The following is a 16,210-nucleotide window of genomic DNA, read 5'->3' as shown; positions in this document are numbered from 1 at the left end:
TATAGTAAAGCATACTATTCAAATCTGTATATAAAAAGTGCTCACCTCCAAAGCTTGGATGTCAAAGAGGTGTGTTACAAGTGGATGACGATCTCTTTCATCCTCTAATGATGATGTCAACACGTGAAATAATTCATGTGCATCCTGTGTAACCAAAGAGCACATGTCACATGATAAAAGCAGTTTTTGGGCCCCATAGCAAAGACTAAAGCATTAGTTTTCAAAGGGCACCTGTAATAACAGAGGAAATTAACCCCTTCATGACTGAGCTTGTTTTTAGTTTCTGTTCGTAAATGACTGACACACTTTTGACATTTTTGCTGTGTGATTCTTCCACGTCAGTAATATACTTTCTTACAAAGTGCACCCACACATATTATATATTGTTTTTTAGTGGACAGATAGGGCTACATATTTATATCACATATGTGTGTCTAACGCCTCACTTAGGACAAATAAAATACAAAAAAAGAGAAAAAAACGTAATGGCCTGGCCAGGAAGGGGGTCTAAACACCTGGTCTTGAAGTGATTAATGAATGTTAAAAGCTGATTCTCAGCGGTTAACAGCCCTCTAAAGCAGCAAATAACTCGTCACGTACAGTGTACGTGACAAGTCATTTGGTCCCTTTGTGGCTGGACGTACAGTGTACGTCTCCCGTCACGAAGGGGTTAAACACTGCAAAGGAAGTAGATAGGAGAGACAGGCTCTTTTTTCCCCATTTTAAGGGATTTAGGATATTATGGATGGGTGCTGTTAATACCCACCTAAAACTATGTCTACCCACACTAGCTAAGCCTCATCTTGCATATTATCTTCAACCTGTTTTCAGGAAGGTGAGAGAGGGTTAGACCTATGGCAAGAATTTTCTCTGACTTCCTTTGTGGTCACTGGAAGAAAGGGACAATCGGTAAGCAGGATATCTTCAATGGAGATAAAAGACAGCAATATATGCATTTATACTGGTAACTGAAAGAAGAGAAAGAACTCCTTTTGTATGTGTGGACACCAGATAGGAAGCGAGGGAAAACCCCACTAATAATAGGTACACGGGCACTAATAAAAATAAAAAAAAACTTTCACAAGCTGTATGTCTCCCCCACTTTATTCAAACCTTAAAAATGTTCCACTAAGTTGGATGGGGTTTCACTAAGTTCACTGTTCCATAAAATAAAGTGAACTCTTGACTAGAGGATATATATTGTGAACTGCAGGAAGATATACAATTAATGCCACTGTGTAGTCACTAAAACAGCCTAAATGCAAAGTTCATACATTATATGATACCCTAAGCCCAACCATCATCTCCCAAGTTGCTACTTTTCTCCTCCAATAATGACCTCCGACATTGCCTACATCCTGGCTGATAAAAATCTAGTGCTGGGATGGCCAGAATGTAGACAATGCAAGAAGTTACCATTTTCAGGGGAGGTAAGCAAGCACTTGAGGGGGGGTGATGGTTTAGCTTAGGCCAGTTAGGGTCCTTGAAATATATTTTATAATGTATTTAAATGTATTTTGATGTAAGCAGTGTAAATACCAGAATGTGATCAGGTATCAGCCACATGAAGTCCCTGTACAGCAGAGGTCAGACTAAGGGAAGGAGGACAAGCACAAGGAGCCAATCGGTTCTACTACAGTTCAAGGAAAATGCTGATAAAAGGTGAAAGCAGAGTGACAGAAAGATAAGATCATCAGTCTGCTGCTGCTTCTTCTTCTTCTTCTTTCACTGTGCAGTCACAGTCTGAGGAAGGAAAAAGACTTGCACATGTTACCTAACTGCAACAGAAAAACAATTCTGCACTGCCAGAGAAGGCTGCTCTGTGTGGTAAAGCTATGTACATCTCAGAACTGGATGGACAGAATTACAAATCCATTGACAGGTAAAATAGTTCCCATATAGATATTTAGCTTTTCGCCTGGAGTTCAGCTTTAACAGTTTTCTAAAAGCTCAGTTATGTTTTACATTTGGTGCTGTTATTCTCCTAACTAAATATGTATGTTATTTAATAAGTATATTCAAGGTAGAGCTAAACCCTAACTGGCTGATATTTTGTAGGCTAAAGTACTGTGCATCAAACAATTTCTGTCTATGCGCATGTCATTGCTCAGTGTAGGCTTCCCGATGGTGACAGCAGTCACCCTTAGGAAGCCTACACTTTGCCTGTGCAAACAGTGTCCCTTGGAAGCTCATGTGACAAGATGACAATGCAGCAGAGCAATTTAGAGAAATAAATAGAGTGTTGTCACCCAATAACCAGAACAAGGACATTCATGGCAGGGTTACCAGATGTTATTTTAATGAAAGCGGATTAGTTTTAGATCTGCTTCAACTATACATAAAATGTTAAATCCAGAAAGCCAATCAGAAGCCAGTCCGCTATAGCAAATGTGAACATCCCAAGTAACTGACACTCTACTAACCTGCTCTTCAAAAGAAGAAATCTGCCACCTGTATGTCCGAAGAACATCAAGGAGAGCACTGGCATCTAACAACTCCTCCTCGACAGTTTCCTGGTTAGATAAAGCTGAGGAAACAAAAATATCATAACGTTATAAAATGTAGATCGGCTCAGGAATGCAGGGGGAAAACAACTGAAAATAGGATAAATGCCACCATGGATTCCGCCACTCCTTTTGCTGGAGTTGCATCGCTGAAGGCTCCAAGTGGAGATGCAGCTGTCACTTGTTGTTTGACAGGCTTTTGAAGAGGAGCATATTGAATGATATGCTTGCTAGATTCATACATGTCAGCCTGCACTATTTTTCTCTTTGTTAATGATTTGTGATCATTGTTGTTGAGCCACATATGTGACCTTTAATGTCTTTTAATTGGTGGTTTGTGTGAAATAAAAAAACAAATTTGAAAAATTGAAATTTGATTTGTCGTTCAGGCCTGAGTACCGCATCCCGGGGGTAAGAGGTGATGGCTACATGGCCTCCAGCATTTCTGAGGGCTCCCACAAACAGCCTAGTAAACCTTTTACTTTGCCCTAAGTCAGCAGAGTAAGTAACAGAGGCTTTAAGGAAATTATTTGCTTAGGATTAACAATGCCAAAAAAACATGTTAAAGCACAGGAGGATTTTAGCCCACAGGTGATAATTGAATATGAAGCTGCAGACATTTTTGGGTATAGTTTCAAAATTGGTAGGGGGCCCACAGTTAACAGTTTGGCTTTGCAATGGGTCGATTTCAATTTAAAAATCGAGCATGTAACATCATCAAGTCAAATAATGAATAGGGTCCAGTAAAAGTCAGAAGACACATTTTAATATTAAGATCCACTATGTTTAGTAAGAATGGCATTGCAATAAGTAGACTTATAACGGAATTCTAAGACAAAGTCTGGAATAGTTACCTTTCAAGCTACTACTACTTCTGTTCATGGCACCAAATGCCTAAGGAGTGGCTTAGGGAATGGTGTTTAGGCAGACCTGGCCAATCAGAATATCTGCCAGAACTTTAAAGTGACCCTAAACTCAGAGGTCAAGTCTTAAAAATGCATTCAGCACCTTAACTATTACCAAAAATGTATCTTATATATGTATCACTCAGTTGTAGATCCTCAAATGATCTCTGAATTGGTGCTGACACTGTCCTTCCTTCTGGAGAGTGGCTACTTTTGTTCCTCATGGTCAACACCCAAAGGGACCATGAGAAACAAAAGTAGCCACCCTCCAGAAGGAAGGACAGTGTCAGCACCAATTCAGAGATGATTTGAGGCTCTACAACCAAGTGATACACAAATAAGATACATTTTTTTTAATAGGGTACTTGAATGCATTTTTGCATGTTTGTATTTAATTAAATTTGTCACTAAATTTTGGGGTTTAATAAGGAGTTGCGCTAATATTGCGCAACATAAAAATTTTCAACTACCACCATTTTATTCTATAGGGTCTTGGCATTCAGAAAATATATAATGTTGGGGGGTTTTACGTCATTTTCAGGCCTAAAATGTGGAATATAACATGGGTGCAAAAATTGAAAAAAGGGCCTCAGTCATGAAGGGGTTAATCCACTGTTTTAGAAAAAGATTTCATGACCAACTGTCCGGCATTGTTTTCCATGACCAGAAAGATGTCTGATTACATTGTCTGTGTCCATTTGGGCTTTTAAAATACCTTTTAAAAGCTGCAGCAGTGTAGCAGACAGATATCGAGGTGTCGTGTCTTTCTGTTCAAGCTGGTACTGTGATGTGAACTCCTCAAGCCAGTGAATAAAAGAAGGACAAGCAGACAGACTTTGTAGCAAGGAATTCATGAAGCAAGTGTTCCCCAAATTAAGTAACCCAGGCACCAGTCCTGTAAATCAGAATTCAAAAAGTTATTATGAATGATATATGCCTATTAATCACATGATACTAAAGATCAGAAATACATTTGACAAATCATTATCTTTAAAAGGGAAGCTGTCAGAATTAGAAATAGAGGAGCTGCCACTGCAAACTTGTACATATTGTAGGACAGTTCTTTTCAATTAGCTCTATCTGTCCCCAAAAAAGGGTATAAAATTCATTTCAGTACAGCGCTGCATGACGGAATAAATGTCAGTTAAAGTACCGCAGCGCTGAATACTGAAAAATGGCCTGGATGGGAAGGGGGTTTAACACCGCGGATGTCAACTGGTTAAAGACAATCCCCAATAACAAAGTAAAGCTAGTTCCAGGGATAATGGGAGGGTGCACACACAGAGGTTTTCTGGCATACAAGGACCATAGTTGTTGTGCCGTGCTGCGTTAGGAACCACTTTAAAAGGAATGGGCTGCAAAGCACCTCAACTAGGTATGCACCGAAATTTCGCCTGCAAATGGTTCTATGGGCGAAATGCGGATGGTGCGAAAATACGGTGCGTCCTTAGCTTCGCTCCTCCCCGCTGGGCGCAAGCTTTGGTCTGTGTCCCCTCCGATCCCTGCTGCCCTCCCCCACTTGTGTCAGCAGAGGTAAAAGGAAACTGAGGGGGCACAGAGCCGATCCAGCTGCCGGCTCCCAGCGGGGAGGAGAGAAGCTGTCAGGAGGCCAAGCAGGGCAGAAAGCTTCATCAGGAGGTGGCGAAGCTTCAGGATCGGTAAATATTTACCGATCCTTCACTGATCCCTGATGAAGTCACGCTGGACGTAATGCGCATAGGGTGGAGCATCTGACGTCACATTGATCTCTATGACCGATGGCCGCGGTCATTTGACTCTCCTGCATACACTCCTAAGAGAGATTCAATGCTATATTACCACGGCTTTTATGTGAGTAATTTTCATTTAATAAATCATACTCTGTGTGGATGGTATGCGCTATGGTGTTTGCTTTCTCTTATTGGATAACACGATCATGGCATTGACATCCTATACTGAGGAGGCCTACATATCGATAAGGATTGGAGGTTATTGTTTCCCTTGTAAAGAAGTGATATGATGATCTGTTTGCTGGTCTGATGACACCATTGGAGGACATCTGTGAGCGATTGGAGCTGAGGGCCCCCTCCCCTGGTTAAGAAGGGAATTGCCTGATTTGACCTTTTGTTGGGGTCTTTCAATAAGGTGAGCACCCCTACATCTGGTGTGGTGCATGTGACGGACGACCCCAGTACTCAGGATGAGTATGTCCGCCGCTGTATTCTTCCTTGCTCAGGAGATATTGAAACCCGCTGATCTTTAGCTCTCAGTTTCCCCAGTCACTGGTCGAGGCACAGTGTAGGGTTTATTGAGCAACTGCACAAACTTTTATACAGCAAGTGATGAGATCAGATTATAATCCCATCACATCCACCCTGCCCTCACTAGACAATCGGTCTGCTCAACACCACAGGGTTTCCCCTGCTAACGAGCTCCAGACAGCCATAGCAGGAGCCTGGCCAGAATGTCATTGTTCTGAGCTCCTTCAGAGTACAAAGGGAGATAACGAGGGATGGTGCCGATAGTCTTTTCATAACCAGGTCACAAATCATAATGCACTAAAACCCAACACCAATACACATTTAACTTACAAACTCATCACCATGTCGTCACAGTGCACGTGGTCCATTTGGTGAAGGAACAAGAAATATTCATCACTATTGCTGTTTATATATGAACTTCTTCAGAGTTATGAATATTTACAGACTTCACATCTGATCCATTTACTATTTTTATTCACTAACATTTGTTTAAGTCACAGATTCTATTATTGTATTGCTCATTGTTGTAGCTCGGCACATTTCGTTATTAATTTTTCATGTATCCACACTCACGGTGGGTGTAATTCCAGTGCCTTTCCAAAAGAAAGCTCTATCTGTCCCCAAAAAAGGGTATAAAATTCATTTCAGTACAGCGCTGCATGACGGAATAAATGTCAGTTAAAGTACCGCAGCGCTGAATACTGAAAAATGGCCTGGATGGGAAGGGGGTTTAACACCGCGGATGTCAACTGGTTAAAGACAATCCCCAATAACAAAGTAAAGCTAGTTCCAGGGATAATGGGAGGGTGCACACACAGAGGTTTTCTGGCATACAAGGACCATAGTTGTTGTGCCGTGCTGCGTTAGGAACCACTTTAAAAGGAATGGGCTGCAAAGCACCTCAACTAGGTATGCACCGAAATTTCGCCTGCAAATGGTTCTATGGGCGAAATGCGGATGGTGCGAAAATACGGTGCGTCCTTAGCTTCGCTCCTCCCCGCTGGGCGCAAGCTTTGGTCTGTGTCCCCTCCGATCCCTGCTGCCCTCCCCCACTTGTGTCAGCAGAGGTAAAAGGAAACTGAGGGGGCACAGAGCCGATCCAGCTGCCGGCTCCCAGCGGGGAGGAGAGAAGCTGTCAGGAGGCCAAGCAGGGCAGAAAGCTTCATCAGGAGGTGGCGAAGCTTCAGGATCGGTAAATATTTACCGATCCTTCACTGATCCCTGATGAAGTCACGCTGGACGTAATGCGCATAGGGTGGAGCATCTGACGTCACATTGATCTCTATGACCGATGGCCGCGGTCATTTGACTCTCCTGCATACACTCCTAAGAGAGATTCAATGCTATATTACCACGGCTTTTATGTGAGTAATTTTCATTTAATAAATCATACTCTGTGTGGATGGTATGCGCTATGGTGTTTGCTTTCTCTTATTGGATAACACGATCATGGCATTGACATCCTATACTGAGGAGGCCTACATATCGATAAGGATTGGAGGTTATTGTTTCCCTTGTAAAGAAGTGATATGATGATCTGTTTGCTGGTCTGATGACACCATTGGAGGACATCTGTGAGCGATTGGAGCTGAGGGCCCCCTCCCCTGGTTAAGAAGGGAATTGCCTGATTTGACCTTTTGTTGGGGTCTTTCAATAAGGTGAGCACCCCTACATCTGGTGTGGTGCATGTGACGGACGACCCCAGTACTCAGGATGAGTATGTCCGCCGCTGTATTCTTCCTTGCTCAGGAGATATTGAAACCCGCTGATCTTTAGCTCTCAGTTTCCCCAGTCACTGGTCGAGGCACGAGTGTAGGGTGAAACAAACTCTGATTTATTGAGCAACTGCACAAACTTTTATACAGCAAGTGATGAGATCAGATTATAATCCCATCACATCCACCCTGCCCTCACTAGACAATCGGTCTGCTCAACACCACAGGGTTTCCCCTGCTAACGAGCTCCAGACAGCCATAGCAGGAGCCTGGCCAGAATGTCATTGTTCTGAGCTCCTTCAGAGTACAAAGGGAGATAACGAGGGATGGTGCCGATAGTCTTTTCATAACCAGGTCACAAATCATAATGCACTAAAACCCAACACCAATACACATTTAACTTACAAACTCATCACCATGTCGTCACAGTGCACGTGGTCCATTTGGTGAAGGAACAAGAAATATTCATCACTATTGCTGTTTATATATGAACTTCTTCAGAGTTATGAATATTTACAGACTTCACATCTGATCCATTTACTATTTTTATTCACTAACATTTGTTTAAGTCACAGATTCTATTATTGTATTGCTCATTGTTGTAGCTCGGCACATTTCGTTATTAATTTTTCATGTATCCACACTCACGGTGGGTGTAATTCCAGTGCCTTGTAGCTGTCAGCTTGCTTATTGGCGCAGGTCATTTCTATACATTTATATACGGTTTCAGTCTGACACATTTTAAAATTTTGGTTTCAGTCTACAAATGTCATTTTGGTGCATCCCTAACCTCAACACATGAAAAAATAGATCCGGTTTACATTTTAGTGCAGCACAGTGCAACACACGCCTTGTGCTCAAGTGCACTGAAGCACAGGTGGGTTGTGTAGGTGTCTTGAGGTGCCATATACAAATAATGCAACTGCAGTGAAAGTAAAAACCACAACAACGTTCATTTTTGCAATGGCTAGGTATGACCTGGCCCTAAAACCAATGAATGCAAACAGAGGCCTGCACCGGACAACTAAAAACAGCTGATAATGTAGTTCAGGCCAATCTAAAACTCGACTGCTACAAAAATCATTTTGAAAAGTATTGACATTAAATACAAATCACCTCTCTACTTCAATTTGTCATTTCTAAAACTATCAACACTTTTGAATAATGCACATGGCAACACAGGGAGTACTCCCAGAAATGTTATAAATGTATAATTGGCTCAATATTCTTCCCAGAAGTCTGCAGACAACTTAAGGTAACATCACAAGAATCCCAAGGACTGTCTTTATGTTTGTTACAGCAAGTCTGCAGGGATGCCAATGTTCTCTGTTTAAGATTGGACTGATTGTGAGATTATAGCAACCAAACCCTCCAATTTAACAGACTGTTGGAGTAATACAGTGCAATGTCCTCTCATGCATCCTTTGCAAGGAAAAAGGTAAAAAAAAAAAACAAACAAAAAAAACGTGTAAAACCTTGCAATGTAAAGTGTGTGACTGACCTGAGGAGGGCTGTGTTTTTCCTTAATAAAAGCAGAATTTAATTTTAAAATGCCCCTTAAACATAGCCTTCAAAGATGATCTCTATCATACCGCTCTGTAGCGATTCCCAATACACTGTCTTGGTAGGCCAAGTTAATTAATTCCAACATACAACTGATCTCATATTTACAATGAAATAACCATATCAGATTCAATGAGTAATGTCACACCAGAAGAATAGCCAATATCTCCGTCCTGTTTAATGGGAAGGGGGTATGGCATTGGAAGGGCTATAGTAACTGTATAGAGTCAGGCTTAGTTCAAATCATTAAGAATGTACCGTTACTTAAATGCTGAATTATTATAGCGGTGTAGTGGTTAGCACTTCTGCCTTGCAGCACTGGAGGTCCCTAGTTCAAATTCCAGTCAGCGCACTATCTGCAAGAAGTTTGCATGTTCTCCTTGTGCTTGCATGGGTTTCTTCCCATGTAAGATAAGGACCCAAGATTGCAAGCTCCTTGCGGGAAGGGACTGATGTGAATGTGCACTATTTAAAGTGCTACGTAATATAAATACATTATAGTTGATTACTTAAAAGTAATATCCATTCTGTGTACTTGTTTCTATATTTTGAATAACTTTATCTGCAGAGTTATAGCCCTTGAAGGAAGCTCAACAACTACTTAGATGCCGACTCCCAACCTACAGGATCAAGGTATCACTGTTGTACACCTTCCGGCATCAGTGACCCTACTAAAACCTATATCTTCAGTAAAGTTCTCAGGATTTTTTCCCATGCATGGCCTACCACTAAGTAAAAGTAGGGATGCATTTAACTATCTAAATGTAACTATTTTTAAGCAAAGAGAATTTACAAATTGTAGAATGCATTGGATTTATAAAAAACTAGATTCCATGAACAACATGAGACAGAATAGCTAAGTCACACCTTTTTTGCGTTTCTTTCTGTCTGTGATTGGACCCCATAGGACATAAATTCCAGCTGCAAGGGCTGCAGCGATGCCACCAATCATACCCCAGTTCTTCATCATTATACACCTAATGAGAGAGACAAAATAAAACAGATAACTGAAACAATTTGAATGCTGAACTCCAAGCAGATATAGAACACACAAATTAATTCAGCGCTGTAATTATTAACACATCATTAAATGTATTTTCAAATGCAAGCAGTGTAAGTTCTGGTATCAGCGCTTTACAGTCCCTGTACAGCAGGGCTGGAAAGTCAGAGGAAAAAGCAGCACAAGGAGCCAATCAGTTATGTGCTGACAAGAAGCATGCTGATAGGAAGAGAAATCAGAGTGACAGAGAGATGAGCTCATTGATGTGCAGCATCTCCTTTCACTGTGCAGTCACAGGCTTTGGTGGGTCCAGGCTGACCTGGGTTCAGTAGAAGTGGGAAACATTATTCTGGCCGTCAGATAAGAGTACTGTGGGGAAATGTCTGTATTAAAAAGGTAAATATTGCAGCAAAAGCCGTTTTTTAATGGACTATTCAATTTTTGTGGCTGGAGTTCTACTTTAAAGCAGAACTATGGGGTTAGGGCTTTTCCCCATAGTTCTCCTTAGGGTAACGGGAGGACACAAACTAGCGTCCTCCCTTCACCCTAACCTCAGCCATGACGGGATCGAGAAGTGAGCGAACACCGGTATGTGTTCGCTCACTTCCCGATCTACTGAGCCGACCTGTGACAGTCTCATTGTCACAGGTCGGCTAGAACTATGAGGTGAGTGAAAAGCACTCACCTCATAGTTCTCCTTTAAAGCTGAACTCCAAGTATAAATCATTATGTATACATATTGTATTCCTGTTAGGGACACAGGGACCGTGTAAAACATTTCAGTGCTCTTCAGTGTCCTGTGCTGCCACTGTGCTGGGTGACTTCACCTCTACTGTGGAAGCACAGGGGGTTGCTCGCTCGCTCACTCAGCACAGCTAGTAATTTTATCCACGATTAGGCTTCATTGATTGGACGAGGGGTAGTAAGACATCACCCTTGCCATGGGGAAAGGTGAGTATGTGGTATAACTATTTTTCTCCCTACAGGCACTTTTGCGCAGTGTTTTAGAAAGGGGGTATTGTAATTAGGCTTGCAGCTAACAACAGTAGGGATGCACCAAAATGAATTTAGACCAAAACTTTAAAACTTTTTTTCCAAATCTTTTTAAATTTGTTTTAATTTTTTTTATTTTTAAATAAATGCCATACATTATACAGCACAATGCAGAATACCGCCAGCTATAATGTACTATTGCTGGGTTTTGTAGTCCTCTATAGTTGGTGGTATTCTGCATTGCGCTGTATAATGTACTATTGCTGGGTTTTGTAGTCCTCTATAGGTGGTGGTATTCTGCATTGCGCTGTTAAATGTACTATAGCTAGTGGTATTCGGCATTGCACCACTGTATAATGTATTATTGCTGGGATTCGTAGTCCTCTATACAGCGCAATGCTGAATTCCACCAGCTATATAAAAATACAACAAATCCCAGCAATAGTACATTATACAGCGCAATGCTGAATTCCACCAGCTATATAAAAATACAACAAATCCCAGCAATAGTACATTATACAGCGCAATGCTGAATTCCACCAGCTATATAAAAATACAACAAATCCCAGCAATAGTACATTATACAGCGCAATGCTGAATTCCACCAGCTATATAAAAATACAACAAATCCCAGCAATAGTACATTATACAGCGCAATGCTGAATTCCACCAGCTATATAAAAATACAACAAATCCCAGCAATAGTACATTATACAGCGCAATGCTGAATTCCACCAGCTATATAAAAATACAACAAATCCCAGCAATACATTATAGAGTACCATGTGTGGGAAAGTGCAGGCTTACCTGAGCAGTCTTCCATCAACTTGTTTTTGAGATGTGGCCTTTTTTTCGGCGGCTGTCATCCGCCCACACCTGCACCTCGTTACTTCTTCTCCCCACATCCCTGTGCCGATCGTGTATGGGGGCGGGCGGTGAGTGTGAGGCGGGGAGGAGGTGCAGCGCGTGGAGCGTGGATGCAGCCGGGCGGGTCTGGCAGCGGCGAGCGTGAGGTGGGGAGGAGGTGTGGCGCGCAGCGCGTGTGGAGCCGTGAACAGGGCCAACCAATTGGAAGCCGATTAATCGATAAATGAAAACGTTGACAACTTTTTCAATAATCGATTATGTCGATTAGTTGTTGCAGCCCTATATACATCATTAGGTAACAGCACAGCAGCAAGGTGTGCTTCGCTGCAGTGGCTTCCCATGCAATCCAGTGCGCTGCAGAAGGATGCAACATGTCTCCAATTATCACACTGCACATCGCACCAGTATTGTTGTGTAAACATGGCACATAGAAGACAATTGTATTCTTTATTCCTTGCTGTGACTGGCAATTGATCAAGTGCAGAAAAAACACCAGTCACAGCTACTGTTGTAAATAAGCCCTAACCATGCTAAACGTAAAGTAAAACAAAATGTTTGTACATTGTCTATAATAAAATGCATGCAGGGTATTAATAAATACAAAAAACAAAAACAAATAAAAGCCTTACATGTCCTGAAAAGGAACGTGAAAATCATTTTGCCTTGCAAACTGGTTGGAGAGTTTTTGTTCAGCACACCAAGTCATATTAAAACTGGATTTGAAGACATGAAAAGTTTAATATCTCTCAGCCCAAATATATTTCCACTTTGCCCATACCAGCACGTCTATACATGACAGCGGATAACACACACACTCTCTTTGAAGTAGAAAGGTCACAGCGAGCCATGTGTGTCCACATAGTTCATATGGAGTGATAGGGAACTAACTGTTCGGCCTACACAAGCCTTCCCATAATACGCCACACAGACAGCACTCTGCAGAGTTCAGTCCCAACTCAGCCCCACATGCCGCCAGACCTAACCTGGCTCCGGCTCCTCTGCGTAATGACGAGCCAACTGTCGGTTGCGAGGCCCGAGCCGACCCTCTCAGCATCACGTCCAGCTTGACTACTGCAAAGCGGAACCAATAGTCCTCGGTCCTGTTCCCGCGAGACAATGAGATTGAAGCACAGGAAGAAAGCGCACGGAACACACATGTGTGTGAACCGTACAACTGACTGCTGAGAGGTTGTTGCCATGGAAACGTTTTCTTTTTCTCGCTAGACATTATGCTAGAGGAGAATATCCCTTTTGTAACACAGAAGGATGATACTTATCACTGTATTTACAGTTGGGACTTCAATATTTATAGTGCACACCTTTCAACTGTCCCTCTGCAAAGAAGCTAATGCTTCCTTTGCTATCTGCTGTTTTTTTTTTTAGTGTTCTGACAGCTGCTGCCCTCAGGGGGAAAAAAACCAGCATATAAACTAATAGCTAGATTGCTATTGACTATTTCAATGTGCAATAGCAGATTAGCTATTGCACCCGCCCACTGCTGCTGTCAGTCAGCAGAGGTGGACCTGATGGAGAACTTCAGGTCAACCTCTGCTGATTGACAGCAGCAGTGGGCGGGTGCAATAGCTAATCTGCTATTGGCTATTGCACATAGAAATACAGCTATTAGTTCCTATGCCGTTTTTTGTTTTCTGACTGACCGCGGCCCCTATGTCAGAAAAAAAAAAAGACAGCACGGAAAGGTTTACTCTGCTAGATCGAGCAGAGTAAACCTTTCCGGGAGAAAATGTTTCTCTCCCGGGTGTCCGGAAGCCGCTATCTAATAGCGGTAGACTCCCGGAACATCCGGGAAGAGTTGAGATGTCTGCTAATTTGGAAGGTCTGACCACCTAATTAGCATCTGCCTGTTCACTGCCTACCAATGTAACTAAAGCATTTACAATTACCACTGACATACCAGGGGCATTTACCCAGTCCTCCAATGCCCCCAATAGAATGGTACCGAGTATCAATGCCTCCATTATGTTTGTGGTCAAAGTCAATTACCCCTTTCACATTGTTGGTCAGTGGCAGAAGGCCTCATTAAATGAGTGCCATAGGGTAAAGGGCCCTATTTATTGGTGTCAGGGCAAAAAGAGCCCCCATGCATTAGTGGCCTGTTATCTTTCCTAAAACAGGAGCTTCACTAATGGAGCCTACTTTGCAGTTAAACTAAACTAAATCTTAAAATTGCCTTGAAGTGCACTAAGAACACAATACACAAATGTATCTTATTTGTGTATCACTCGGCTGTAGATCCTCAAAACATCTCTGAATTGGTGGTGACACTGTCCTTCCTTCTGGAGGGTGGCTACTTTTGTTCTTCATGGTCCCTGTGTGTGTTGTAAAGTAGTCACCGCTCCAAGCTCCCTCCCATCATGGACGACAATCTAAATACAAATTAGTAAACTAAATGTGAGATTGTAGTCCATCACAACGCTAATCCTAATGCTGCCTGTGCACAGCAGCGTTAAGACTCATGCTACCTCCGAAGTAAAGTGACAGTTTTAGATTCTCATGCTGTCACTTTACATTGGAGGTGACAAAAGTCCTTAACGCTGCTGTACGCAGGCAGCATTAGGAGACCTGTCACATTCAAGCATTCATCGCAGCCAGGTCCAGACTGGGACAAAAAAATAGGAATTTTGCACTGAGCAGCCCAATCACATGACCCTGATAGGCCTCGCCCCTCACACTGCGGGGGCAGAGCCAAATACGGTAGCACAATTGTGGGGCAGGGCCAGCCACTAGTAAATACAAGTTTACCCACTGCTATTTTGAGCTTGACAAAGAGGTTTGCCTTGAAACGCGTTGCTCCATCAACCTTCCATTTCCTTTCACCTTGTACTTTATACCTCCAAACACAATACTGTCGAACCGACAGTAATTCTGTCAGTTCTCACAGGATATTCATCGACCAGGTGCCCATAGGGCTCACTGTATGATTCCTCTGTCAGTAATTCAGCAGAGGTGGACCTGATGGAGAACTTCAGGTCAACCTCTGCTGATTGACAGCAGCAGTGGGCGGGTGCAATAGCTAATCTGCTATTGGCTATTGCACATAGAAATACAGCTATTAGTTCCTATGCCGTTTTTTGTTTTCTGACTGACCGCGGCCCCTATGTCAGAAAAAAAAAAAGACAGCACGGAAAGGTTTACTCTGCTAGATCGAGCAGAGTAAACCTTTCCGGGAGAAAATGTTTCTCTCCCGGGTGTCCGGAAGCCGCTATCTAATAGCGGTAGACTCCCGGAACATCCGGGAAGAGTTGAGATGTCTGCTAATTTGGAAGGTCTGACCACCTAATTAGCATCTGCCTGTTCACTGCCTACCAATGTAACTAAAGCATTTACAATTACCACTGACATACCAGGGGCATTTACCCAGTCCTCCAATGCCCCCAATAGAATGGTACCGAGTATCAATGCCTCCATTATGTTTGTGGTCAAAGTCAATTACCCCTTTCACATTGTTGGTCAGTGGCAGAAGGCCTCATTAAATGAGTGCCATAGGGTAAAGGGCCCTATTTATTGGTGTCAGGGCAAAAAGAGCCCCCATGCATTAGTGGCCTGTTATCTTTCCTAAAACAGGAGCTTCACTAATGGAGCCTACTTTGCAGTTAAACTAAACTAAATCTTAAAATTGCCTTGAAGTGCACTAAGAACACAATACACAAATGTATCTTATTTGTGTATCACTCGGCTGTAGATCCTCAAAACATCTCTGAATTGGTGGTGACACTGTCCTTCCTTCTGGAGGGTGGCTACTTTTGTTCTTCATGGTCCCTGTGTGTGTTGTAAAGTAGTCACCGCTCCAAGCTCCCTCCCATCATGGACGACAATCTAAATACAAATTAGTAAACTAAATGTGAGATTGTAGTCCATCACAACGCTAATCCTAATGCTGCCTGTGCACAGCAGCGTTAAGACTCATGCTACCTCCGAAGTAAAGTGACAGTTTTAGATTCTCATGCTGTCACTTTACATTGGAGGTGACAAAAGTCCTTAACGCTGCTGTACGCAGGCAGCATTAGGAGACCTGTCACATTCAAGCATTCATCGCAGCCAGGTCCAGACTGGGACAAAAAAATAGGAATTTTGCACTGAGCAGCCCAATCACATGACCCTGATAGGCCTCGCCCCTCACACTGCGGGGGCAGAGCCAAATACGGTAGCACAATTGTGGGGCAGGGCCAGCCACTAGTAAATACATGTTTACCCACTCCTGTTTTGAGCTTGACAAAGAGGTTTGCCTTGAAACGCTTTGCTCCATCAACCTTCCATTTCCTTTCACCTTGTACTTTATACCTCCAAACACAATACTGTCGAACCGACAGTAATTCTGTCAGTTCTCACAGGATATTCATCGACCAGGTGCCCATAGGGCTCACTGTATGATTCCTCTGTCAGTAACAGCCATCGGCCTCGG

General features: G+C 42.7%; 1 protein-coding gene across 1 annotated transcript in view; it reads right to left on the bottom strand.

Moving 5' to 3' along the window:
* USP30 (ubiquitin specific peptidase 30) overlaps nt 1–12,915 on the bottom strand; it is a 21,521-nt gene extending 8,606 nt beyond the window's left edge. The window contains exons 1-5 of the mRNA XM_018560417.1: nt 12,771–12,915; nt 9,795–9,904; nt 4,125–4,304; nt 2,424–2,527; nt 46–144 (exon numbers count right to left, since the gene is read on the bottom strand). Of these exons, the coding sequence (XP_018415919.1) occupies nt 46–144; nt 2,424–2,527; nt 4,125–4,304; nt 9,795–9,904; nt 12,771–12,841 (564 nt within the window). The 5' untranslated portion in view covers nt 12,842–12,915. The remainder of the gene's footprint in view (nt 1–45; nt 145–2,423; nt 2,528–4,124; nt 4,305–9,794; nt 9,905–12,770) is intronic.
* Between the last annotated feature and the right edge of the window lie 3,295 nt (nt 12,916–16,210).

Source organism: Nanorana parkeri, unplaced genomic scaffold (assembly GCF_000935625.1).
Source record: "Nanorana parkeri isolate BGI_ZX_2015 unplaced genomic scaffold, ASM93562v1 scaffold18, whole genome shotgun sequence".
Lineage (NCBI taxonomy): Eukaryota > Metazoa > Chordata > Amphibia > Anura > Dicroglossidae > Nanorana > Nanorana parkeri.
This window is presented reverse-complemented; position numbering and strand designations above follow the sequence as displayed.